This window comes from Chanos chanos, chromosome 2 (genome assembly GCF_902362185.1).
Source record: "Chanos chanos chromosome 2, fChaCha1.1, whole genome shotgun sequence".
Lineage (NCBI taxonomy): Eukaryota > Metazoa > Chordata > Actinopteri > Gonorynchiformes > Chanidae > Chanos > Chanos chanos.
Window position 1 is genome coordinate 15,403,562 of NC_044496.1, and position 26,873 is coordinate 15,430,434.

The 26,873-nt window shown below is 40.1% G+C and overlaps 2 protein-coding genes across 2 annotated transcripts in view; both read left to right on the forward strand.

Annotated features, from left to right (window-relative positions):
* The first annotated feature begins 352 nt into the window (after positions 1 to 352).
* aldh1a3 (aldehyde dehydrogenase 1 family, member A3) lies at positions 353 to 9,920 on the forward strand. Its single transcript, XM_030765101.1, has 13 exons — positions 353 to 448; positions 671 to 775; positions 1,148 to 1,288; positions 2,698 to 2,827; positions 4,586 to 4,647; positions 6,166 to 6,294; positions 6,776 to 6,889; positions 7,218 to 7,320; positions 7,770 to 7,954; positions 8,241 to 8,405; positions 8,774 to 8,931; positions 9,425 to 9,499; positions 9,851 to 9,920. Exons 1-13 carry the CDS (start codon positions 353 to 355, stop codon positions 9,918 to 9,920), a joined length of 1,533 nt encoding a protein of 510 aa, XP_030620961.1.
* A 2,812-nt stretch (positions 9,921 to 12,732) lies between these two features.
* The window catches only part of lrrk1 (leucine-rich repeat kinase 1), a 37,859-nt gene continuing 23,718 nt past the window's right edge, over positions 12,733 to 26,873 (forward strand). The window contains 9 exon segments of the mRNA XM_030766364.1: positions 12,733 to 12,802; positions 18,522 to 18,688; positions 21,314 to 21,485; positions 21,657 to 21,836; positions 23,355 to 23,503; positions 23,894 to 24,120; positions 24,559 to 24,686; positions 25,193 to 25,356; positions 25,862 to 25,999. Of these exon segments, the coding sequence (XP_030622224.1) occupies positions 12,733 to 12,802; positions 18,522 to 18,688; positions 21,314 to 21,485; positions 21,657 to 21,836; positions 23,355 to 23,503; positions 23,894 to 24,120; positions 24,559 to 24,686; positions 25,193 to 25,356; positions 25,862 to 25,999 (1,395 nt within the window).

A 26,873-nucleotide genomic window follows, 5' to 3' on the forward strand; every position in this document is an offset into this window, starting at 1 on the left:
TGGTGTGCGTTTAGAAGTGGACACCTGCACAGGGGAGACTATTAAGTGGTAAAATAAAACTACATTAATGTTCATTAGATGCATTACTGCTTTAGCAGGATTATTCTGATCTTTAGGAGAAAATAAGCTACTGCTTGATATTTAATGCAATCATGTGTTAGTGATCTAAAATAACAGTTTGCACCAGAATTCAGCTGCGAATGCCCACACTACTGTGATGGGCGGAGAGCGAGTTTCACCAAAGGGGGAGGAACTTTCAATGGTTCTTATAAAGCTTGTAGATGCATTAGCATGTTCAGTCAACAGCAAGCAGTACACCAGACTCATAATTCTGACAAGTGATTGATGCGTCATGGCACAGAACGGGACTATAGAAAATGGGATGTCTCAAAATGAAGCTCCACCGCTCCCCCAACCCGTTAAGGTGCAGGAGATCAAATATACGAAGGTAAGAGTTCTACAACTACAAGCCCTGTGCACTGATTTCTATTTCCTGGACAAAGATGTGCATTAGAGTGGACTCTTCTCATAAGGCAAAGATAACTGTGATTAATTGATTTAGTAGGAATCGTCATCAATAGGCCTAATCAAGATGCAAAGTTTGAATGTGAATGTACACTCATGTTTGTCCATCACCCTTCGTACAACTATTATATATTTTCATTTACAGATCTTCATCAACAATGAATGGCATACCTCGGTAAAAGCGAAGAAGTTTTCAACGTTTAACCCTGCAACAGGTGTAAAAATCTGTGAAGTCGAGGAAGCAGACAAAGTAAGTTGTGTGACTATTGCGCGGAATGACTAAACATTGAGTTGGATGGAATTCTACGTGTTACTTAATGGGTTCCTTTGTGTAGGCTCCAACAATTTGATCACCTTAACTGCACTTGTGGGCCAGCTTAGTTTTAAAACTAGGCATAACTGCTTTGAATAACTCTTACTCTTTAACGCAAGTTAGGTTGAGAAAAGGCAAAGACAAATGAATTGCCTTGACTCACTTGTTGCACTACAGTAATTTATGTTTGTGAAGAAAACCCCATTTTCACGGCACTGCCACTATGTTTTGAGCGGATGTTGTGAAGCTAATATCGAATCACTAATGAAGATGCCTTAATTGTTTACTCTGTGGGGGTCTATCTGCTAGGCAGATGTGGACAAGGCGGTGGAGGCAGCGAAAGCAGCCGGTAAGAGGGGCTCCCCGTGGCGGCGAATGGACGTGTCAAGTCGTGGGCGATTACTGCACAAACTGGCCGATCTTTTGGAAAGGGACAGAAGCTTACTCGCTGTGAGTGTAAACAGTAGGCTAATCTCCTGAGCTCTCTTCACGCCTGTCCGAGTGCGTCTATCACACGCAGATGCAGGTGTTTTCTGTTGTGAGTGACGGTAATTCACAAAAGCATATTATGAAATACAAGTGATTAATTCACATTTTAAAATTCATGCTCTTCTCGCAGGTTTGATCATTTTAATGAACATACTGATAAGAAACATTTTACTGACCAGACTGTGGTAGGCTTTCAAAAAGACACACATTCGTCAACATGTTTAAACCAATGATTAAAAATTAGTAATGAACAAAATTGTTGTCTTTCCGTTCAGTGGAGTAAAAACAACAGGATGCTATAATTCTTTTTAAAAAAGTGCCTGTGATGCAGAGAGTTCTGAACAACCGTCTTACATGAAATCACAATTATATAAACAGCCAAAAAACACCAAAACATGATTGTTTCCACCGAACAACGCACCCGATGCCCTCCCCCATTTTTGTCATTTTCTTCTCCTTCTCTGGAGCTTTGGGGGCTGTTGTTCCCTTGTATAACATTATAATCTTTTCAATCAAAGCCTTTCTCAAGTTAGTTTTCACTCCACTGAACTGCCAGATTACATTGAAGATCATTTGTGAATAAAATAATAACAGATGTCTGTGAAGTAATATTTGGGATTGTAAATGACCTCAAATTGCAGACATGTCCTATAACGAAATAGAAATAAAAAACAGATTTTGGGATCCAAAGGTGAAAGTAGCCTGTTTGTGACTTGGCTATCGGTTCATGTCTCAGTGTAGTTTGATGTAGTTCATCATACATACACTGAAGGAAGGGGGAAAGCATGCATTGAACATAAGCCCTGATAAACTACAGCGTATATGCTGTTTTACTACTGAGCGTGCCATGGGATAATGTAGATTAATAAAAATGACTCTGCAGTAAAACTGTTACCTTAAGTGCACTCATGATGTTTTAATATGCCGTTTGGAAATAATATATGTAATCTCTCAGTGGTGAGATGGACTGAGTCCATTGACTAATACATTGACTGCCATGCAGAGAGCTTTGCCAGCGATTACAGCTGTACTCCCGACAGCATTGTTGCTCTCCCATTATGTTCTGTTTTAGAGAGTGATGGAATTTATTATAATTGCTCATATTAGTAGTTTTTCTGTTCCGTGAATTGTGTCAGCTTGTCAAGTCCTTGGCGTTGTGATGCACATAAAATCGTTGTTTTGTAGCAACCATTTAATGTATTACATATTGTTATGTGTGCAGATATCACCATCATGTAAGTGTTTTAGCAGTGATGCCTGCGTTAAACATCAAAGGATATTATAAATGATAAAATGTTTTTGTTCTTGTTTTTGTTTGTTTTTACCTGTTCATTAATGATATTCCATGGATTTTTTATTATTATTTTCAGACGATTGAGTCAATGGACACTGGCAAGCCCTTCCTGCAGTCTTTCTTTGTGGATCTGGATGGCTGCATTAAAACCCTCAGATACTATGCTGGATGGGCAGATAAGATCCATGGAAAAACTATGCCAGTAGGTGAGTGTCCCAGATGTTTTACAGTTTCCCTTTTAGTGTCTGGACAGCTAAATGTTTCACTTTAGTGAAAAAGCATCAGAGACATTCATATTTTCAGTAATGAGGACAGTCGTTCGCAGCTGGTATATTTATGAGTTTTTAGTGCTCTTTTTGGCAATATGAAAGCATTGTTTAAAAACATGTAAAACATGTCTCCTTACTTTCTGCACTGGTATCAAAGGGTTCAGTTAATGAGACAGAGGAGGAGTAGGGAATCCTCTTCTGCCCTGGGTACTATTTCATCCCCCTCCAATTCTTCCTTTCCACCACCGTTCTTACCACTCCAGGAGATCCAATAGACAAAACATGCTTCCCTCTTTCCACCTGATTAGATTCAAATAAAGCGTTAAGAGACGAAACGACTAGACACACAAAAGAAAAGGAAGAGGCTCTGATCCTAATCACTTAGGTGCAACCGACAGCGCCGCAGATGAGACAGGGATCAGGGCCACACGGGACCCACGTTTAGCAAGCTACTCTCTACTCACTTTACAGCTTCTATCACAACTCAGCAACATGGGAATGACAATTTATTTAGCTGTTCGCTCAGTCTTTACAACAGTAATAATTTGGCCGCCTAAATGTTTTGACAAAAAAAAAAAAAAAACAAACAAACAACGAAAAATGCACTGCTTGACTGAGTTTTTGTCACGCACCCTCAGCTGTGTAAAATGTAACCTTTGATAAGCAGTTATGGGGGATCAGGCAGAGGGCCGTTGTGTGATACGAGTCAGAGATGAGTATTGTGTTGAGGGAGTCACTGAGTCTGTAATCACTCTGACACACAGCTGCAATGGGAAACATGAGAAGGTCAGGTCCCTTAGAGACCGTCTTAAACAGATTAGCAGGCGTGGTGCTGTCATACTTCTCCAAAAACAACGGAAAAAACTGCTACATGCATGTATGTGAAGAGCCCACACGTTCATAAATTCAGTTTAGGGAAGATGGTCGGAACAGGCACAGTTTCCACGTAAGACTTCAGTGATCTCAGAGATGCCTGATGAATGTATAAAACACTTTACTTTTCAGTGTCATTATATGATTAAACAAACGAAAAAAAGGATTTTAGTCTAGTTAATTAGACTGAATCCCCATGGGACACACTGTGTACCCCTCACAGAATGTCTCCTGACAAAGTAAAATAACTCATAAACAAAAGGAGTCTATTACATCTTTCATGTTTTAAAGTGGTTATCTGAGCATTTGGCAAACAAGGAAGTGGGATAGGCTATCATTAAATCTCGGTGATGTTCACCAAAGCAGAGGTACAAGTACAGTAGGATAAAACCACATGGCTACCTTACATTACCTCTGGCTGGATATCTGACTCCTGGGAGCTAGTAGAACAGAGAAGGAGACCACTGACAGTGAACAAAGGTGTGCATCAGAGCCAAGAGGAGATAAGCAGAGTGTTTGAAACGCTGCCCAAACTTCTCACACCTCATCCCTCTCCCGTTTCAGCAAGTCTCCGGGAGAAAACTTTAATACATATACACTGAACAGAACTTTCTGTGGACCTTTCAAAAAAAAGCTTTTTTTTTTCTTTTCTTTTTTTTTTTTTTTACATCGAATCTCTGATTATATGTAGCACATACGCGAGCTTGTTAAATAAACAAAGGTTATGATTCAAAGATTAGCTCCAAGTGAGTAAACTGCAAAAAATGGACTCTTAAATTCTTCGGTTCTTTGTTTCTAATGTTTTTGTTTTTCCTCTAATAGATGATAATTTCATGTGTTTGACTAAACATGAACCCATTGGAGTGTGTGGAGCAATAATTCCAGTGAGTATAAAGGACTCTCTGTTCTCCACTGTTGTGGGTTTCTTCATATCACTTTTTTGGCACGGTGCGGACAGCCAAGATCGTATCTGTTCACAATACAGGAAAACGGAAATTATATGTAAAGCTGAATTTTCAATTAAGCAAATTTAAGAGGCATATCCTGATCGTAATGGTCCTTACAGGATAGATATTGTTCCGTCATGATGATGTCATTGTAGTGTATGCAAAATCCTCAGCGACTCACAGGTGGGTATAGGTTTGCTTTGCACACATGAATTTGTGATGGAGAGTGGCATGCACGAATATAGAAGATAAGATTTACTTTCTGTAACCTGACCTGGTCTAGACCGCTAACCCAAAATTCACATTTAGCACAATTGTTGGTGATGAAGGACGGTATGTCCTTATTTATTCAGACCATTTCACCGTGGTGTATTCACAGCTTTATTGATGTCTTTTCCCTCATGCGTTCCGTGAATCTGTGAATCATGACGGTCAGATTCATAGAAACAGTGAAACGAAAACCAATCTTGGCTTGTAACTCAATCTTAATCTTGAATCTGTTTAGTCATGCATCCCTGCCTTTGATCCCAACCAAGTACACAACTTTTGTAATTGGATTTGGGAGGTTTTTTGATGATGACTATATCTTCACGCAGAAAATATTTTTTTGTTTTTTTAAAATAACTATTAAACGTAATCATGATCATTGAAGAGGTTCTTAAGAATTCATTTTGGGTGGGGTTATGTAAGGTTCATATAATGTTACCTTCTACAGTTGTAAAGAGGAAGGAACATATTTTGTGCAGTTGGAGTAAAAACAGTGCCATTCAAGCTTATCTATGAAAACAGAACTTGTATCTTCTAATGTTGCTCTGGCAACAAAATAACAAAACTGTTGTTAGACAAAAGAGATTATATCATAAAAATGTAATTCATACTGCTGGACAGACTGCAATTACTGAAAGCACCACTGGCACACAAAGAGTATGACTTACCATGAAATGAAAAAACAAGAACACGCTCTTTTTAGAACACAAGAATGATCCAGAAAATCTAGAACTGCCATCACTACATTGACATAAAGCTTCAGAATGTTTGAACTTGAGGTATATTTGAAGGGTTTTTTTTTTTTTTTTGCTGGGGTTTTTTTTTTTTTTTTGGGACTGTTTTTTGCTCATCAGGAAAAATGAATCGTCTATAATCTAAATGTTTGTTTAATGTTTATTAATTCTGAAATGTTCCTCGTCATATACCATAGTATTTTATCACCCAACCACAAATTCAAACATGATACTGACTTTGAGGGGTTTTTTTTTTTGTTTAGTTTTAGATTTGCTTTGTTTTTGATTCAACTTGTCTTACTGTGGCTCTTTACAAGCCTGTTCTTAGTGTGGTCAATAAGTCCAGTCGTAGAGTTTTATGTTTAAACAAGCTGGAACCATTGAGGAACTAAGCTTGGCATATGGATGCATACATGTCTGTACCTGTCTTACACTCTCCTCTCTGTTTCTATAGTGGAACTTCCCTTTGCTAATGTTCATGTGGAAGATAGCACCAGCTTTGTGCTGTGGGAACACAGTGGTCATTAAACCAGCTGAGCAGACTCCTCTAACAGCCCTGTATGTTGGAGCGCTCGTCAAGGAGGTAAATGCTGTTTGATCATTTCTCTAAAACTCAGAAAACATGTATATGCCACATGTGAATCTGGTAAAGCATATATCTTTAAAGGACTGGATGGTGACTGTTCGCATAATGGGAAAATTCACTCTTGAATGAGAAGAGTTTACAAGTTTAGAGACAAAAATCCCCTCTTTTGCATTTGTCAGTTGATTAATAAAAAAAGAGATATTGTGTCAGCTAACCTAGATTATGAATAGTTATGTTTGGTTTACTCATGTTACAGCATGAGTTGCTAGATGTATGTTGTGGGTTTAACAGTCTTTGGAATTTTTTTTTTTTTCTTTTTTACTATTTAGTGCCATTCGTACTTCAATGGTCCATTTACTTTTGGCCTCCTCTGTTACTTTGGTTGTTTAACCAGTTTCTCTCCTCTTAGAATGAACAATAGTTATCTAAACTTTCCAATCCTCTGGGTAGATCATATTTTGGCTTCTGTTTCGCGTAGGCTGGCTTTCCACCTGGAGTCGTGAATATCTTACCTGGTTTTGGGCCCACAGCAGGAGCAGCCATAGCCAGCCACATGGGCATTGACAAAGTGGCATTCACTGGTTCTACAGAAGTAAGGCTTTTGTGCTTTTATTTATGCGTTTGGTCATATAGAAACTCAAATATAAGACGTAAATAAACGAATAAATCCCAAGATACAGAGATTTGCCTTACATTTTATAAAGTTACGCTGGCATTTTATGCTAAAGAAAACCTTTCAAAGAAAAAAAAGACTATGAATTATGTGCTTTTTATTAAGCGCATATTTATTGCAGTAATATGTGTTGTCCAGATGGTAGCCCTGTGTACACAAACGCAGAATGTAAAATGAAAAGGTAGTATGGTGAATTGCTGTTGACATATGCCTTAATTTCCGCCCCTGCCTGCTCTTTTGTCTGGAGGTTGGACAGTTGATCAAAGAAGCTGCGGCCAAGAGCAACCTGAAAAGAGTGACTCTGGAGCTGGGAGGGAAGAACCCCTGCATTGTGTTTGCAGATGCAGACCGTGAGTCATAAGCTTTTTACCCCTTTAGTGAGACTCCAACAAGGCCGCTCAGCAGAGCGGATCGGTACTCTATAAGGAATGCCGTGCCCTCGTACATCTTCTCTAATTAACTTGTGAATGCCTTCACTATCCATCACAATGAAAACTGTTACTCTTTCGTACAACATATTACGCACGGCACAAGTTTTGACAGATGTTTAAACAGTGCAACACTTAATCAAAGGGCATTAGGGACAGTGCATTGCTGTAATAGGGTGTAATTGATATATAATACTCGTAAAAAGGATAGGAGGATTGAGTAAACAAAACAAAAAAAAAAGAAGAAGAAGAAATGCAGAAGAAATGATGACGGGGAAAATATTTGTTAACACATTTTACAGACTTAGCACTGATCTGTGTGTGTGTGTGCGTATGCGTGTGTGTCTGTCTGTGTGTGTGCATGTGCACAGTGCAGTTGGCAGTGGAGGAGGTTCAGAAAGGAGCATTCTTTAACCAGGGTCAGTGCTGCACTGCCGCATCCCGCGTGTTTGTGGAGGAGCCAATCTATGATGAATTTGTGCGGCTTAGCGTGGAAAGCACCAAGAAAATAGTGATCGGAGACCCGATGGACCCACGCACATCACACGGAGCACAGGTAAATCATATCACGTGATACACAACCATAAACCGAGCTATACGCTAAAACGGTCGTACACAACGTAGGGGGTGGAAACCACATTAGCTGTCTGTGGTTAGAATAGGCAGGCCAGGTTTCTTAAATGAGAAGTTGCATTTCAAAAATGAAAGAAGCATGATAGTCCCTGTCTGTTCAGACACACAGTAATAAGAAAAGAAAAAGGGCCGATTACTAACGTTATAAAGTGTTTGTGGATTTGAAAGTATGCCTACTTTATTTCCTTGGGATTTTTTTGTATGGCTAGATTGACCAGCAGCAGTTTGAGAAGATTCTGGAGCTGGTAGAGAGTGGGAAGAGAGAGGGGGCCAAGCTGGAATGTGGAGGCAGTGCTGTGAAAGAAAAGGGTCTGTTCATTCAGCCTACTGTCTTCTCAGAGGTTCAAGATCACATGCGCATTGCCAAGGAAGAGGTAATGCAAACCCTATAATCAATACCTTTCCCTGTGTGTCACAGTTAGCACAATCAATAATCAGAGTTTCAGCGATGTCAAATGGGAGCACCTGCTGAACCGGTGCATAAATTATTGTAAGTGGTGAGGTTGCCATCTTCTGGTAATCATAAGAAGTTATTAAGTACGTACATATTCCAAAGTGGCAACAGACAGTCTGTCATAATGTTTTTACATACCCTGAAATCCAAAGTAGCATTAGATACTGGACAGTTTAGTACATCTCCAACCTTAATCTCAATCTTAATCTGTAACCTTTGTCTGAGAATATGATCTCTGAGAACACTGCCGTTGCTTTTTTTTGTTTTGTTGGGGGATGTATTTTGCAGATTTTTGGACCGGTTCTGTGCATAATGAAGTTTAAGAGCGTGGAGGAAGTGATTGACAGAGCCAACGGCACACAGTATGGTCTCACAGCTGCTGTTTTCACACGCAGCGTCAGCCGTGCTCTCACTATGTCTGATGCTCTGGAGGCTGGCACTGTCTGGTGAGAAACAAGCTAACATGTGAACTGTATGGCCTACGTATATCTCAGACCTTTGATATTTGAGATGGGTTCTTATAGTAGTTCCAAATTGAACTATGTAAACAGAGTAAATTAAAGACATTTCAAATAAAAATTTCCATCGGGGGGTTCAATTAAATTTTAGTAGTCAAGTATGTATGGTACTCTCACAAGAATCAGCCATTAAATTGATATCACTTTCTGTTATATGATCATGGCATTTACAAGATCAGCCTGAACTTCATTTTGTGTGTTATTATGTAATTATAGACAAACATTCATTATTTCAGATCTGTCACCTCCGTGTCTCCTTTAGCATAATTTCGTCACCCAAGAATCAGCACTGCTTGAGTGTTACACTACGAATTTTCATGATATTTAAAACCTGAACAGTATGAAAGAATTTGTATTTGATCTATTTTTAAGTTTGTTTTTTCCCTCAGTATTTTAGTATTTTCTTCTCTTTTTTGCTCAGGGTAAATTGCTATAATGCCCTGCATGCACAAGCTCCATTTGGAGGCTACAAGATGTCAGGGAATGGACGAGAGCTGTGAGTATGACTCATCTACTTTAAGAGACCTTTCTGATCATGCCTGAGGTTTAAAGGGATCCTGTAGTGGCATATATACTGTGAAAGTGACCCAGGCTTTAAAATCTTTGCTTCTTGCCTTACTCTTCTTAGAATCTACAATAATTGTTATGTCCTCTCCTCAAATTCATTGTAAAATAAAACACAGCAAAGTAAATGAATCCATTAATTATTTTGAAAAAATAAATAAATACAGAAGTAGTCTCAAGTTTTTTTCCTCCTATTCGGAGGGGGGCATGGGAGGGGTCTTCTTTTTGCAAACATGAGTATTTTGGTCATTCCTGTCCTTAAGTGATCTTTCAATATTTGCAGTGGTGAATACGCGCTGGCAGAATATTCTGAGGTGAAAGCTGTTACCATTAAACTCACAGAGCAGCAGTGAGTTACAGTCTGCCCTGAAGTCAGCACTGCCCAGTGACACCCCGCAAAAATCCTTCTGACACACCACAGTACCCATCAATCAAGACAAGCTTCTCTCTATGACCTAAGGAACTGTGGCTTCCTATGGACTCTCTCTACAACATCCTTTGACTATATAAACTCTGTCTCTCTGCTTATCTGTGTAGATGTTATGTACAGATATAAACGTAAGTCCTTTTATATTGTGTTTATTTAATTTGGGTGTCTTCTTTTTCTTAGTTAAAGAACATTAATCCCCTGTCGTTATCCTATATTTATGTAATGAACACAAGCAAGAATTTACCGTTATTCTAAACTTTTATTTCTGAAGCTGTATGTCTTATATTGTATTAGGTGAAGATGTGTTGACAACTGGTGTGCTTGCATTTTTGACTACTGGGTACAACTTCTGCGGTCTGATCTCTTTCAAGAAACTCTTACTATCTTGGCCTATACAGCTCAACATTTTCTCATCATTTTAAAGCTTTATTTGAGTGATTGTGTGAATCTGATTATCAAATATGTTCACATTGACTAGACATGTTTTGATTGAGAATATAATGGTACATGCGAACAACACAGCCATATGAAGATGACATGCTGAAATATTATAGTGATAGGTGAAAAATGGGATAGTTTGGTGATTTACTTTAATGTTTTTTTTTGTTTTTGTTTTTGTTTTTGTTTTTTGTATTTGATAAAAAGAGAGGAGATTTTTATGATCTTTTATTATAACATACATGCAAATTATGCTATAATATAGTACAGTAGCATGCTACAAATGTTATGAATATTAAAATAGACCTCAGCTTTTTATAAGCTTCTAAACTTAAACAAACTAAACTCAAATAAAATCCTTGTAAAAATGGGACTCAGTGTGATTCCTGGCCTCTGGAGTGAATTCAAAAGTGTGTGTTCATTAACATTCACTGGCTCTGATTACGCGTTCGCATCGCTTAAAACTATTAAACCCAAGCAGAAGCAATCAGTACAACCGGTCTGGTCACTGGTTATCCATAAACTCAAAAAACAACCGTCTGACTCAACTCATTTATTAAGGTTAACTCACGTAAAGATCTCCATGAAGGGGACAGGCAGGAGATTCCATTGACTCTATTGCCCCCTATGTCCGGTTTTGAAATAACAGGTAGATCGCGTTTAGTATCCTTCTCTGGAAAACCAGCCTTAGTGGCACTTTAATATTTCAATTACTGTAGGCAGCCACGTCATAAAAATAACAAGAAAATAAAGTAATATTCTTAGTCACATAATGCCATCCTAAGTAAGAGAAACTCCTGCTCCCATTAAAATTTAGATTTTAATTAGTGTGATAGAAAGGAACTCCCAGGAATGAATTGAAATTAATTTCATTTTTTTAAAAACATAATTTAAACGCGTTGGAAATAGCTATTGCTGTAATAGATCATTTTCACCGAACTCCCACATCCGGTTGAAAGAGGTCTGGCTTCGTGCTGTATTCTAAAAACCAGGGAGAGTCCTGCGTCTACAGACCAGGAAGTATTCTCCTCAAATCTGTACCAAGGCTGAATTGCCACAGTCTTGTCATCGCATTCGAACCGAGATGAGCTTATGCGATCATAAAGTGAACTTTGACAGTAAGCAACTGCAGATCTTCTGTCAAATTATTTAAACCTAAAGGATGCAGTAAGTAAGACCTTTGATTATTCCTCTGCATACGCACGCGTTTGTAAGACGCATTTGTTCCACATGCTGAGGGCAGTTTACATCCTACAAGTCTACTGATAACGACATGAAGACTTGTTTACCACACTGAGAACTGTCATTGATCAGTACAGATAATTGTTTGTGGGATTGCATGTGATTTTCCTGTAAAATCCGATATATTTTGGTTTTAAACTTTGTTGTCCCACAGCAAACATCTTTTTAAAATCAGTGTTTAAAACTTTTACAAGGAGGACACGGCATTTTGAACATCTAGTTCAGGAATGCACTTGACATTAGTTTATTGCGGGTTCTTGTGAAAGTCGGCTTCTTTAGTTGCAGTTCTTCCATAACGGCACTTTTTTGTTGTCAGTTGTTGGCATATGGTGGTCGACACTTGATTTAATAGAGTGAATTCCTATGATGACATTACAGGACAGAAAGTGTGTGGTGATTGTTAGCACATTAAAATTCAACGTTTTCACGTCACTAGCCAGCAAAATAAAGCCTGTTTTGTTTGTCACATAGTGGCTAATGACTTCAGTGTTCAAGGCCAAGGAAAAGTGAGTCATAACGTAACTTCTCCAGTCGTGTGGAGGCGACAACAGGGCGCTCCGTCTCTCGGAGTGGTCTGTAGATAATGTAATGCGCAAGCCATGAACACTACCACGCTGACGACGCATTAGAGGCAAATAAAATTTCTCCAAGTCAGTCATTCAACCAAACCATTTAACCTGGTCTCTGTAGAGATACGGAGGATTATAGGCGGTTTTGATGACTCTGTCCTGCCTTTGCCTGAATATGGACACTTCCCACGTTAAGCTTTATATAAAAGGTGAAGTATGGTTGTGCAGAGTCTCCCTGATTTGAATAAAAATGTACAATCTATTTTGGGATTGACAAGATTAGACTTCCTTTTGCTCTTGGTAAAAACAATGGGCCAGCCATGTCTTCCACAGCCATACTTTCACTTGGTCTTTTGCCAGTACTGTAGTTTAAACTACAACCTGTTTCTCTTATTGCAGAGCGGGAGACTTCTCTACCTGCATGCCTGGACAGATGTAGCATACTGTAGATATGAGGACTGACTGAATCTCATTTGGAGCAGAGATATGTCGTATTGGAGTGTCGGAATTACTGAAGATACTGAAGAGATTGCCAACAGTATGGGGGAGCATGATGGTAAGTGGGATCTTTTCCTGCTACTTCAGCCATAGGTCTACATTTTAATTTATCAGGAAAAATTTAGTCTCTGTTAAATATGCTTAAGAACCATCCTGAGAGTAACTGTTGTTGGCTTTCTGTGCTAGAAAAGCAGGCATGAGAAAATAATAATTCAACGACAACAGATTATTTAAGTTACAAAGGAGGTAGAAGAACAGTTTTAGAAAAGTTAATTTTCATATTTCCTTATTTATTTAGTTATTTTATTTCAGGCCTCGATATGAGTATTCCTCTCTCCTTTGCCGAGGCACTGCAAATGACTAAAAAGTTCCGGGAGCCAAGATTTTCATTTCCATGCCAATGTAAAATCATCTCAAATAAATTAAGCCCTGATTGAAATGCATTTTGAAATTTGCTCCACAGTAGCGGCTTGCCCACCTGGCATTTTGCAGCTGATAGCATACCGAGAGCTACTGCGGGTCATTCAGAGCATTGCTACAGTCAGCATGGAAATTACTGTGTCATTCAAAGCTATGTGTAACAGCATGTGATTGTAGTCTTTTGCAGAGAAAGAGAGAGCATGGTAAATAACAGAAAGGTTAACTATAGTTGGAGATCTTTGGTTTCCATTGACAACTACAAACTGAAATCAAGAGAACATCTGTGTCTTAGTTATGGTTTAAGGAAGCAGAATGTCTGTAAGTTAAATATAGAAGCAAGAACTGAAACAGCGGGTACCGCTTTAAAGAGGTGTTAATAGAACTGTACTTCATTTCCCTTTCACCTCTGCTCTATAGATAAAAATGCTCTGATCAGAATAGCCAGGGTATAATTCACAATTGCAAGAGATAAAAATCGAAAAAGCATCGAAGTCATTCTTGTAAAGAAACCTTGAGAGCCCTGAAAACCCGACTGGCTATCATAAGTCTTAATAAGTTATTTATAACATCCTAATAAATTAGATGGCTTGTTAAATCTTTTTTTTAAGACAATGACATGCTGTGCAAATGATCACAAAAGACATCATTGTATTTTGTGTCGGAGAGAAAATCATTCACTCACAGTAAACATTTGAATACTAAGTGAAGTATGAACGTCTCTCATTGTGCAGTGAAGCAGGTAACCCTTCTTATCTTATTTACCCTTCCATGTCGTTTATCTTCTGTTACATTACCGCACCTTCTTAGATAACAGCATTGGCGGGAACCCTGTGAGAAAGTTACAAAGGAATAATAGGACTGTATTTTGATTGTATGACAAGAGGTCAGGTAATAAGAAACAGTCATAAGACAAAGCTGTCAACCATAAAGCAGAAAACACCCTAGCACAGTAGATGGCACTACCTCTGCTGTGTCAGCAACAGCATTCACCAAAAAAACTGTGACTCACAGCAGTAAGGCTGCTCTGTGTGTGTGTGTGTGTGTGTGTGTGTGTGCGCGCAGGCCTGTGTCTGGAAGCAATGGCTCTCCTGAGACAATTATGGTGAAATATAGGCCCTCTCTCTGTCGTGTATTCTCCTCACATATCCACCATGAAGCTGCGTGTGTGTGTGAGCGTGCGCAGTAGTGAGCTGGTGACAGCCCTACATACTGTATAAAGAGGGCCAGTGTGCTAATCTAGTTGAGCGATGCTTAAGCCATCTGCAGAGGCAGTGCCAGGGAGCTAAGGCTGAAGTCAGTCAAGGCAGGACTGTGTCTCCCCCTCCCCAGACCGGCTTTCTGGGAGCCAGCCAGAGAGGGTTGGGTTTCAACGGGTAATGGGTGTGGGGGGTGTAAATGCTAACCTTGCCATTAAGGACAGGGAGAAGGAGAGACGGTCTTCAAAACATACAAACATCACCTACAATCTCACCTCCACCACGGAGAGACAGAGAAAGCGGGATTTGGAGTCGAAACTTTGGTTGTGATAGCAAAGATTGGAGATTTTAGAGTCACGGCCAAGCACGTGGACTGGAGGAGGGCTTCTTTGTGTCTTGCGTAGAGGGGAGATGATGATTGGATTTGCTTTGACATTATGATAAGGTATGCTTGATGCTTACACTGCACATGTTTATACTGTAGATTGTCTTTGGTTGACAGTATCATAGTCAGAATTTGTTTTGATGATGCAGTTTTGATCTTGTTCACCCCTGATGTGCTGGGCTTAGCTTAGATAAATGGGGTTTCATTTATGAAGGATTGTATTAGAAGAGGATTAAATAAGACACAAACAAACAAAAAACAAAAACAAAAAAAATAAAATAGCATGCTTCTGTCCAGGTCTATTGCTGAAAAGTAACACATTATGGTTGATATAAGTGTAAGTACTCTCAACTTTGTGAAATAGAATCTATATTTTTTTTGCCACTGTTTATTAGTGTGTTTTTAAAAGTAGGCGTACAACAGTCTTGATTTTTTAACAGGTTGTTTAAGAATATCTCAGAGTGTGTTACACTAGGCTCCATTTACACTATATTTGCCTCAGAAGTAAAGTTTAAGACCTCCCTCCCAAAAAAACCCAAACATGATATAACATTTTGTAACAATGAAATGAGCACTTTTAAGGTAAACCTGTGTCATACATAATGTCTGATGTTTGTTTGTGTTGAGGTCACGCATCCTTCTTCCCCATGTCATTTCTCACACAAAGCATGTCATAGCTGTCATCTTGATATGATATGTTCTGTATGCAAATACCTGTGACCATTAATAATCGGAATAGCACAGTCACAGATTATTCGGTAATCTGCTTAAGCATGCTTTCCACATTAAAACCTTCAGCTGTGGTTTTGTCTTCAAAAGACTGTTCTTTCTCAAAGACTCAAGTAAATGAAGGTTTTGTGTGGCTGCCCTTTGACTGAGTTGATTAAATCACACATAAAATGCAATTGACAGCTCCTTAGTTCAAACTAATGTTGTGAATGATGTTAAACTACTACTCTTTTTCAAGAACCTGAGACTGAAAATTCAAGAACATTGATTCCCCAGGAGTGAGATAGGGTGACTGAAAACAGCAGACGCTGATTATCACAGACTGGAAATGAATATTTCAAAAAACAGTACTTATCTTTGTCAAAACACACTTCCTGATAAGAGTGAATGTCACTCTATCCTATGCTGAAGTATTGTTTTTGCTTGTGCTTCTCTGAACATTCAGGCACTGTATTACATTTATCATTGTATTATAAGAGCAATTTTATTTCGTTGTATTTGATAGCTTGAATTTCCTTCAAACTTCAGAGCACATAGCTGTGATAATGTTGTTATTGAACCAGGGTGGGCTGTGTGCTCCTGAAGACACCATTGACGGAATCACCTACTTAAGATCAACAATCTCATTACAGCTTCATTCATGACGCTACTGCCATGGGACATTAATCTCTCAGTGACTGCCTGGATGTCTAATGGGATTTTAGCTCCTTTAATCTTTACTTTAAGTATGAGCAATTGATGTTAAGTTGAACAGTGCTTGTAAGATTAAAGTGAGCCTGAACAGGTTTAAGGCAGTCTGCTGTGCTGTTTAGGACTCAGTGTTTTTAAATGTAATATAATGCTTTGTGTGACAGGTTATTACACAGGTAAAATTGCCTTATGGACCACTCTGAGTTAGCTCAACAAGAATTTAGCTCCAGCAGAATTAGTGAAAGGGTCTGAAGAAACAGTTCTTCATGGGAGAAAAAAAGGACAGTAAATTGATCTCACAGTGTGTTAGCAGTGTGGCTCTTGAGAAGGCAAGTATTTGTTCTTGTAGTGTGATCAGCTCTAGTGGCGTAATCCACTGTTTCTGTATGTAGATTCCCCACTTAAATGAGGAGATGGAGAGGAGGCTCCGGATTCACTATGTCAGGATCGCTGAGTCCTTCCTTTGGGCCTCAGGTTGTCCTTCAGGCTGCCTGGACTGGTGCTCGTCTGAATACCACAGGGAACAGACTGTATTAATGCAAGCCCAGCCAGTCTAATGGTTACTCTCCCCTAGGCTTTCTCGGATAGCTTGTCCAACTGGGCTGCTTAATTATTCATATGAACCATCATATTAAAGCAGTGGGCATCAGGAATACGGCCTTTTACCCACAATCCCTGTATCCTCAGATCTATAGCAGACATGCTTCAAATGGAGCTCAGAAAGTCAGTGTGCGTATTCAAAGAGAAATCGTTAAGGGGTCAGTGAAATTAGATGAGTTTCAGCCACTGATATGAAGGAGAGAGAAGCAGGGAGGACAAACCGACCAAATAATGGGGCAATAGCCACAAATAGTCTTACTTTTGTTCACAGAAAGTTGCTGTAAAATCCCACCTTTGACCCCAATCAGTAGCTTAGCATATCATCAGAGATTTGAATGAGCTCTGGATGGAGTGTTAGTGGTGTTGTTCTTCGCACCATTCTTAAAGCATCAGTTAAAGTAGCACTCACCACTGTCATTTTATCATACGTTGGTATTTTATTTTTGATTTATTAAAAAGTTGTTTCTGTGGAGGGTTATTACTATTGATTTTTGCTGACACAACATTCTCCTCACCTACACATTTAGAAATCTCACTGTATCACAGAAAAGCATCACCAACATATGACTTTCTGAACATTCCACCCACAGAGTATTTGTTTAAGCCCTTAGGATGTGTGCCTTGATCTACACATAGTTTAATTATGCTAACCCATCAGCAATCGTGAAAAACCCATGGTTATCTATGGTGGGGTAGTGATAGTGGATTGGCAATATTATTAGTTGGTAAATGGATCCTCTAGTCATCATAATATTGGATAACTGTAGCTTCATTTGTTTGCAGATCTCCACATCTGTGGAGGACAGCTCCAGCAATGGGAATGAATCCCTGTTCTGTTCTGTTCTGTCCATCCTAAGCAGTACCAACAGCAGCATCTGTGTGTGTGTGTGTGTGTGTGTGTGTGCACGTGTACGTGTGTGTGTGCATGTGTGTGTGGTGTGTGTGTGTGCGCGTGTGTGTATCTGTATGTTAAGTGTGTGCAGTGCGTGTGTATGTGTATGTCTATGTGTGTGTGTGTGCGTGTATGTCTGTGTGTGTGTGTATCTGTATGTTTAGTGTGTGCAGTGCGTGTGTATGTGTATGTCTGTGTGTGTGTGCGCGTGTATGTCTGTCTGTGTGTGCGCATGTATGTCTGTGTGTGTGTGTGTGTGTGTATGTCTGTGTATGTGTGTGTGTGTATCTGTATGTTTAGTGTGTGCAGTGCGTGTGTATGTGTATGTCTGTGTGTGTGTGTGCGTGTATGTCTGTGTATGTGTGTGTGTGTGTGTGTGTATCTGTATGTTTAGTGTGTGCAGTGCGTGTGCGGTATTCTGTGCTCAGTGTGTGCACTCCTCCCACCTTCTCATCTGGCTCCCGCTCTGAAGACAGCACTGATGGCAGCATTACCGTGTGCGGCACTGTGTTTTCTTCATTATAAGTCACTGCAGCAGAATTGTATCTGCTTACACTTTGAGCAGTAAGCATTACAGCCCTACTGTAACCCTGCCAGTGTGGGCTGAGGTTTTGGATACAGGGGTGAGCATGCAGTCCGTGTTTATCCCAAACGAGCATCTCGCGGCACACGCTTGTCCAGGGGGAGAGACGTGTGAATTCTTTATGAGCCTGACCTGATTTCAGCAGTTCTCTTGGTGTTGGGCTGTTTCCCAGTGCAGCTTACTGTTAGTGTGTTAGTGGAGGATAAAGGCTCCTCTCTGCTCGAGGTATTCGATTTTGTTTTTCGGGGGGGGGTTTTATCCTCTGACTATGTCTCTGCATAGGCGCTGCCGACATGGGAGTCAAACAGTCCATTTTGGGCAGCACCCCCCTGTGCCAGTCACCTACGCTGGAGAACATCCAGGCCGCCTATAAGGATGGCGAGGGCTGCAGGGCAAGCGAGCTCATCAAGATCTCGTGCCAGGACAACAGTGGAGGCCGGACAGATGGGGTAAGACGTCACCTCTCATGTGTTGGCATCTGCATATATGTGCTATTGTAAGGCTGGCGGGCTCGGGAAACACCACACTGCGTAACTGCACCTACACAGGTAGCTAAAGAAGATGAATAAGACCATGTCAGATACCGTTCCCCTTTTACACGGACGTAGATATCACAAATTACACATTGTTTGCTGCTTTCATGAGTGCTGGTAGCAACTGTACACTGGGCTGTATCATGGGAATCGTAGCCTAGTTAAAGAACTGTTCTGGCATTGGGTTTGGGAGAGGGCAGATTGTTAAAACACAGTGTGGAGTCGGTTAGCAGTATGGGAAGTGAAAGCATTTACTGCTGTTCTTGGCTGTGACTGCTTGCCCTACACTATTCAAGCACTCTAGATAGTGCACTGTTTATTGTCCAGGCCCACAACAATACTTAATACTGGTTATAGAAGTGTTCTTCTTCAAGTTATACACAAACTGCACGTGAATATTAAAGTTACGTCAGAAACTTTGAATGAGTATGTCACTTGCTCAACAACATAACTGCTGCATCAAGAATAGTCTCCCACTGAGACCTTTTGGGCAGATAACTTATTGACACTGACAGTTGACAACTTTTTCATTGTGTTATAATGTTAGAATGAGGAATACAATCTAGACATAAATGATTAGGAAAAGATAAGTGAGGACTGGACTCTTGACTTGGGGATGCAGAGTTTTTGATGACATTTTAAAGCTTACTTTTGCGTATTTCTTATCACAACTTAGTTAAAAAAAAAAAAAAAAAAAAGCTTAAACATGTTTTTGAACAAGGACTGATTTGAAACGAGCGATAATGTTTGTCGTACAAAGATATCTCTGCGATCTCCCTTGCTAGGGCAGTTGACTGTAAGATGATTATGGACTTGGCCAAAGGTCACTGACTGTGACGGCTGTGCCTAGCACTCTGCTGTAAAATATTCCCTAATGGAACTGAACGGCATAATGGTTTCTCAACCAGCCATCAGACAGCATGTGCACCTGATCCTCTCACTATCATCGTGGTTATTCCCTATTCTAATGGACTGCCTTAAAGCACTAAATAATTGTCCTGTAATCAAAACACCAGGCGTACAGCTGTAAATGGTAGAAGGCAGCAAAGCAGCGCAGGAACAGAAGTGACACGTTATATTTCTTTGCAACCAAGAGCATGAAGATGATTAAAATCAGTTAGAATGGCTGTAAACCTAAGTACGGTTTGGTAATTATTTCTTGAATAGTCCGATTTCATGGAATTTGGATTAAGATTGTAAATTATATTGCCAAATATAATTAGCATCACGTAACGATTGATATGAGAGAGCCCTAAGCTGGGCTACTTCCATTATTTCAGAGCGAGTCTATTGATTGAGACTGCGATGAGAGAACAAAACAAGGTCCAACCTACTCTGTTAAACCGGTCAATTCTCAGGGTGAGGGAAGCTTTCATTTGAATTTGAAAACAAAGGGTAACAAAAAAAAAAATTTGAGAACACATGTCCTGCTATGAGTCCTTGTGTTTAGAGATGGACACCGTGTTCAATAATGAATCACTGCTCAGATGCATGGTTAGCCAGTGACTAGGTATATAAAACTGCCTGAGTCCTGAGTGAATTTAAGGTCTGGATTTAGTGGTAAATACAGCTGGAAATATAACATGAAATTATCTCATGGGTGAGCTTTTGTTATTCAGAAATATCGTATGCTGTTTCATATCATTATAATTGAATAAGGGGAATTTTCTGTGGAAAGGACTAGTACATGCAAACCAGAATACAAGGGAAGTCATCACTTCCATTTATTTGCAGACTGTAGCCACTAGGGATATAAAGTGCTGATTCATCTGAAGCTCTTCTTATGTTTCCTCTAATCATGGCAGCTATTTCTGAATTACAATCCTCTTTGGGATCGTAATGTTGACCCACAATTTACAGTTATAGGCAAATGAGACACATTCTCCACAGATTTAAAATGATGAATTGTTCAAACTTTCAGGCAGAGATATTTGTCAGAGTCAAAATATTGACACTGCCCCCTAGTGCCTGCTTTGTGCTTTTCACTTCAAATTAATGGCTACTTAAAACGTTCAGTCACATTTAATGACAATTCATTGAATGTTTCTTGAACGGATGGTAATATTTGGCTGTATAAAAGTACGTCATAATAGCCACTGTATTTACAGCCTGGTTGTGAGGGTTTGTAAGACAGAGATATGTTTCATGCAATACTTTCGATGCTCAGAAACCAAATCATGGTGGGTCATTACACAGATGTGTACCCCTCTCTCTTTGTGCATCATTTGTCCTCACTGTCTAGTCAGCTGTCTAAGCAACAGCCAACTGAACTGATTTACTGTCTTTGTAACACAGTTTCTCAGTTAATGGTTTGTATGAATTTATTAACCACACTTTTGTTTTTACTCGCTGCTTGTTCCTAAAGATAAGAATGTGCAAGGGATGAGTCACAGGTAAACTTTTCATGTCTGCAGTACGTAAAATTGTCCATCATGAGATTAAAAAAAAAAAGTTTATCGGCTAAAACCTCAGGACACATGAATATAAAAAACGACTCATATTGTGCTTGTTTGTGTTGTTGTTGTTGTTGTTGTTGTGCAGGCAGCTCTGCTTTGTTTGGCCTCTCAGCATGGTGATGTGGAGAGTGTGCGGTTCCTGCTGAAGGAGGTGAAGGTTCCTGTTCCTCTGGAGCCCAGTGAAGAGAACCCGGCCATCCTGGCCGCTCATTATGGCCAGCCCGCCGTGGTTACAGAACTGCTCAGCTCCATACCGCGTAAGTACACCCAAGGACACTCCTGCAGGACCTGATATTACAGCCTCTGCCTTGCCTCTACTAATGCTTTTCAGAGATGACTTCACTCTATATCCGACTGTTGACAAATATATTATAACTGAATATATTAGGTGGCCCTCTCTAATGACTCTGTCTGTCTTTCTCTCTCAGCTCCATGCATGCGTAAAGATCTGTTGAACTGGATGTTGGCTATCGCATGCCAGGAAGGACATTTGGACGTGGTGAAAATGTTGGTTCTGAATTACCAGGCCGACGCTGAGAACTGCGCCATACACAGCGATGAGTTTGCCGTCATCACCGGTCTGCCTTTGTACGCTGCAGCCAGGGCAGGTATGGTACCAAACGGGCCAGCCTAGTGTTTGTTGTCGATCATGCCAATGCGACATGTCACCTAAGCTTGAGTCAGTATATGGTAGTAAACCGTATTTTTATGTGTGAAAAAATCACTGTGATGATTTTGAGGAGCCCTATAGAGTTATACCTTGAATTTCTCTCCTAATGATGAATGGGATGTTTTAGTTGTAACCTAGTGGCAACGCTAGAAACATACTCATTGGCTAGCAGCTGATAAACAAATAAACTGACTTTTTTTTGCAAACGCACTAATTCACCAGATTTTAGCTGATTGGATCCAGGGGTTTCATGATTATGTAAAACAGACTTTCTCCTTTGGTCTCTTTCCTTTGGTTATTGTCAAGTCATAGTTTCCCTTACCAATGGATTAAGATAATATAATACTGAAATGCAGTTTCATAATGGCTAACACTTATCTTAAGATAACATCATAACTTTTATTAGTCGACTGCCATCATAATTTAGTCTTCTGGTGACATCCAGCTGCAACTCCATAAAACTGTAGCATTATGTATATTAACTACACTGGCACACTGTTAGGCTACCTTGGTGTGTTTCTCTGATCGCAGTAGTGTGTTTTTCTCACCTCAGTTAACACGATTATTCTTAATATCTTGACATTTACGTTGTGACTGGTTTACACACTGTTTATATCACTGATAAAGAGGGAGCTTCTCACCCTTTCGTCTTACCTTTGCTTACTGTGACAAGACTGAAATGTTCTGGAAACTGATCAGCGGTCCTCATTATGGATTAGTTGTTGCTGTTGACTGGGATATCCAAATGCATTTCTGGCACAAGGAATAAAATTAAATTGTCACTAGTTCTAATCTTAAATATAAATAGCATACTCTGTTGATTACGATATAGGCAGACCTCAGTAATTCAGCTTTTTGTCACAGTATGGCCTGGCCCACACAGTAAATTGTCTCAGAATAACTGAAACTTAATCTGTAGCATATTACAGGAACAGGTTTCGATAAACCGTCTTGATTGTTGATTTAGGAATTTCTAATCCTATTTCTTATCTGAAGTATTAAACTCTAATAATGACATTTTTTAAAGGATATGTTTTGCAATATGACTTATCTCTTTAGACGTTTGTAAAACCACAACCAGTGACTTTGCAGCTATTTCACCTCAGTGATGTTGCTTAACATTGCGACAGAGCTTACTGTGTGTAATGTGGAGTGATAGAGTGATGTAATATCCTCCAGCAGTACTTAGGATGTATAATACCATTTGATATTGATTTTAGACAATAGGATATCGTATTCATTTGGATACTTTTAGTGTACACTACACTGTTGTAAAAAAAAAAAAAAAAAAAAAAGGAAAGGAAAAAACAGAAAGGAGAATTTGAACATTTCAGAACTAGCTTCCCCGCTTTGATCCAAACGGGTGGAGCAGTTCCTCTTTCAGGTTCCAGACAGAAAGAAGGAGAGTCCCGTCACTGGCAGTGGGAGGGAGCTTAATGTTGTTTTTACTTCTTAGGAAATGAAGAGATCGCAAACTTTTTACTGGAGAATGGTGCGGGATTCTCGTCTTACACGCTGATGGACCACTCGGACTTCAGCCAGCAACTGCTGCGCCAACGCCTCCTAGAGGCCAAAGACTCACACGGCGGTGTTAGGGGGGAACCGGTAAGACAGGTTCATCTTCTTTAGATGTTAAATTGTCTCTGACAGCACACGCTCTGTCCACGGTGTCAGTTTTTAGCTAAAAGGTGCCTTCCTACTGTCCCGTCTGGGCCCTTATTGGTCAGAGAGCAAATTCGATGCATAAACAGTCATACACAGTTGAAAATAGCTGTTTAACAATCTGTTAGTAACTGGCAGTGCTAGCGTGAATATTTGTAAATGAAGCGTGGATTCAGATCTTCTTTTTTTTTTTTTAAACAAACTCTGAGGCCCACTTCCTCAATGGAAGTGTGTGTGTGTGTGCTATGTGTAGGTGTGTGTATATGTGTGTATGTCTATGTGTGTGTGTCTATGCTTGCACTGTGGATCTCAGTCCTGACTATGTGTCTGCAGGATCTGTGTGTGCAGTGGAGTGATCTGAAGCTTCCCTGGCTGAAGCTGGACTGGTTTATGGATGTGTCCTCCAGGATCTCGGTCCTGGATCTATCCTATAACAGTCTGACATCCTTACCCTCTGTAGTGCCTTGGGGCCTAATTAATCTGCACAGCCTAGACCTCTCTCACAACCAGCTCAAAGAGCTGCCAACTGCTCGTTCATCGCAGGAGATCATCTGCACGAAGTAAAAACAAATCACAAATACTTATTGATTTTTCTGCACAGACACACACTCGCCAACTCTTTCCTATGCACTTATTTTAACAGTTTGATGATTTGCTTTGCCTTAGACTTACCATAATCTAATTGTTGCTCCGTCCGCTGTCTCAGCAGTTCTTTGAGTCTGCATAGCATGGATGTCAGCCTCAGCCATAGCAGTCCAGTTCCTAATCCTGTAAAACGCAGGAGTGTAATCCTGGTCATAGTTCTCAGATATGTATCTCATGTTAGCACCATACTCAACCGCCCAACTGCTCTCCCTCTCTCTCTCTCTCTCTCTCTCTCTCTCTCTCTCTCTCTCTCTCTCTCTCTCTCTCTCTCTCTCTCTCTCTCTCTCTCTCTCTCTCTCTCTCTCTTCTCTCTCTCTCTCCTCACTGCTGGATGCTGTCCTCTTACCCTGAAGATTATGCCATGTTAATCTGTCTGAGAATGAGCTGGACAGCCTCCCAACTGGTCTGTTGCATCTCTGCCAGCTTCAGACACTTACTGCAGCCAAGAACAAACTCACCGAACTCTTCCACATCCCCCAAGGTATAAACATGCACGCACGCACACATACGAGCAGACTCTCCTTTATACATACATACCTTGCTGATGTTAGGGATTATTACAGTTCCCAACAGGAAATATATGCATGTTTAATTTAAGCATTGGTTAGGAACTGCAGCTTAAACGTGTGATTTGCTCTACTGCGAAATGCTAAAACTATTTGAGACCTCTCTGAGTTTGCGTGTGTTGACGTCAAATGTTTAAAGCGCATGCCACCGTGAGGTTGAAGTGCTGTTAAGTGTCTCATATTTCTTTCTTTTTTTATTTTATTTTGCAGAGCATTTCATTTAAAACGATGAGGATGTGTTAATTTTGCAAAAATGAAAACAGACGAAAAATAAAAAATAAAATGCATGTTACCTTAGACTACACATCATGTGATATTGAAATAGCTCTTCTTTGATTAGTTCTGACATTGCCATATGCATTAGATTCTTATGTACATCTAACCCCCACCCCCCCCACCTCTTTCCTCTCTTTCCTCATAGCCACTAACTGGATTGGTCTGCGTAGACTGCAGGAGCTGGATGTATCAGATAACTGTCTGAGCAGACTACCCTCACCAGTAATGCACTGTTTCAAGTTTCTCAACAGTCTCAACATCAGCAAGAACAAGCTGTCACAGTTCCCCGACCCCTGGGCGTGCCCACTGGTACATTACCATCACCACTGTGACATCGCTATGTCCCAGTTCAATCACACATTCAGCATACATCACTGTGTGTGATCAAACTCTCTACCCTACAGTAGACATCTACTCACACATCACCTAATGAGACAGGGAATTACACTGCTGTTATACATACATAATCTCTCTTATCCCGACGAGGCCTGACCTTGTAAGGCCACCTGGTATTACAGCATTCAGCATGTCTTTATTCTGATAAAGTGCATAATGAGAAGGTATTAAATGAAAAGTGTGTCTTGACAGATACCAATATGAATTGAGTAGTATACAGAAAGTGATTTCCTGTTTTCTCATTTCCATATCGCCCTGTGGGAGAGTTGCATTCAGAACATGTCTACACTATACGTGGCTTCTATAACAGACATGGATAAATGTGACGTTTTAATGATACATTAGTGATTCTCACATGCTGTTTTCATTTCGATAGAGTAATGAAGTTGACTCCAGTGTGTGTTCTTCTAACTCTTAGAAATACTGCAAAGCTTCAAACAATGAGATTAAAAGTCTCCCGGACACTATATCAATCTTCTGGCGCACTCACCTGAAGGAACTGGACTTCTCTGAAAATGCCCTGACAGAGCTCCCGTCGTATATATTTGAACTAGAGGTAAAGACGACAGGCTTTCAGCTGATGGTGGATCAGTATTTATCATTTGAAAATAATTTTTGGCCTATTTTACCTAGACAATGCAAGTTGAAGTTGAATTCGGTGGAGTATCTCAGAATGTATGATGTCTTGCGACATAACAGTGTCCTTAGATTGGAATGTCACAATGGCCATTGAGGTGTATGGCGTGCTTTTCCTGAAATTCATCGACCTGCCTCATGGTGGTGCTGCTCTCCTGGGTTATGCTCATTTTGCTCATGCCGGCACTCTTATTTCCTTTTTTTTTATTTCGGGGGAAAGAGAAGGGTGTATTTCAATAGATTGATAAAATTACTACATTGTTCATGTAACAATAATAAGGGAAGCTAACAGTCCCTTGGAGGTTGTTTGACTTTGAGCCAGTGAAATGAACAGAGCCCATTGTAACTATACTGTGCACTGGTGAATAGAAAAGAATGGGTCCAGAAACACACCAGTGAATTCAGAAGGGGGGGGGGGGAACCATAACATTTAACAGCATTTGAACCATTCAGTTAAACATTATTATCTTACAGCTTATCAAGAGGAAGAGAACTTGAATAGAGAGTATGGGAAAAGGGTAGGGAACAAGTTAGTGAAAAGGAAAGTAGCGAGAGAGAACTTCCTGAGCAATTTCCACACTGCAGGTAACAATTTTCCTGTTTTACGGGGCAGCCATTCACAGTTTCTGTGGCTTAAATGATTATCCCATGAGCGAGTTGGAACTGGAACATAGGCAGTATGAGTCAGCCCACCGCAGAAAAGAAAGTGAGCTCCTAGTTACCACTGCACGGTGCCTCAGAGATCACGTATTACAAAATACATCTTTTGGTGTTGTGCACAATGCAGTGGTGAT

Coding starts and splice junctions, on each gene's coding strand:
- aldh1a3 (XM_030765101.1), top strand. CDS start 353: ATGGCACAGAACGGGACTATAGAAAATGGGATGTCTCAAAATGAAGCT. Junction 449..670: donor AGGAGATCAAATATACGAAG/GTAAGAGTTCTA, acceptor TTTCATTTACAG/ATCTTCATCAACAATGAATG. Junction 6,890..7,217: donor CATTCACTGGTTCTACAGAA/GTAAGGCTTTTG, acceptor TTTTGTCTGGAG/GTTGGACAGTTGATCAAAGA.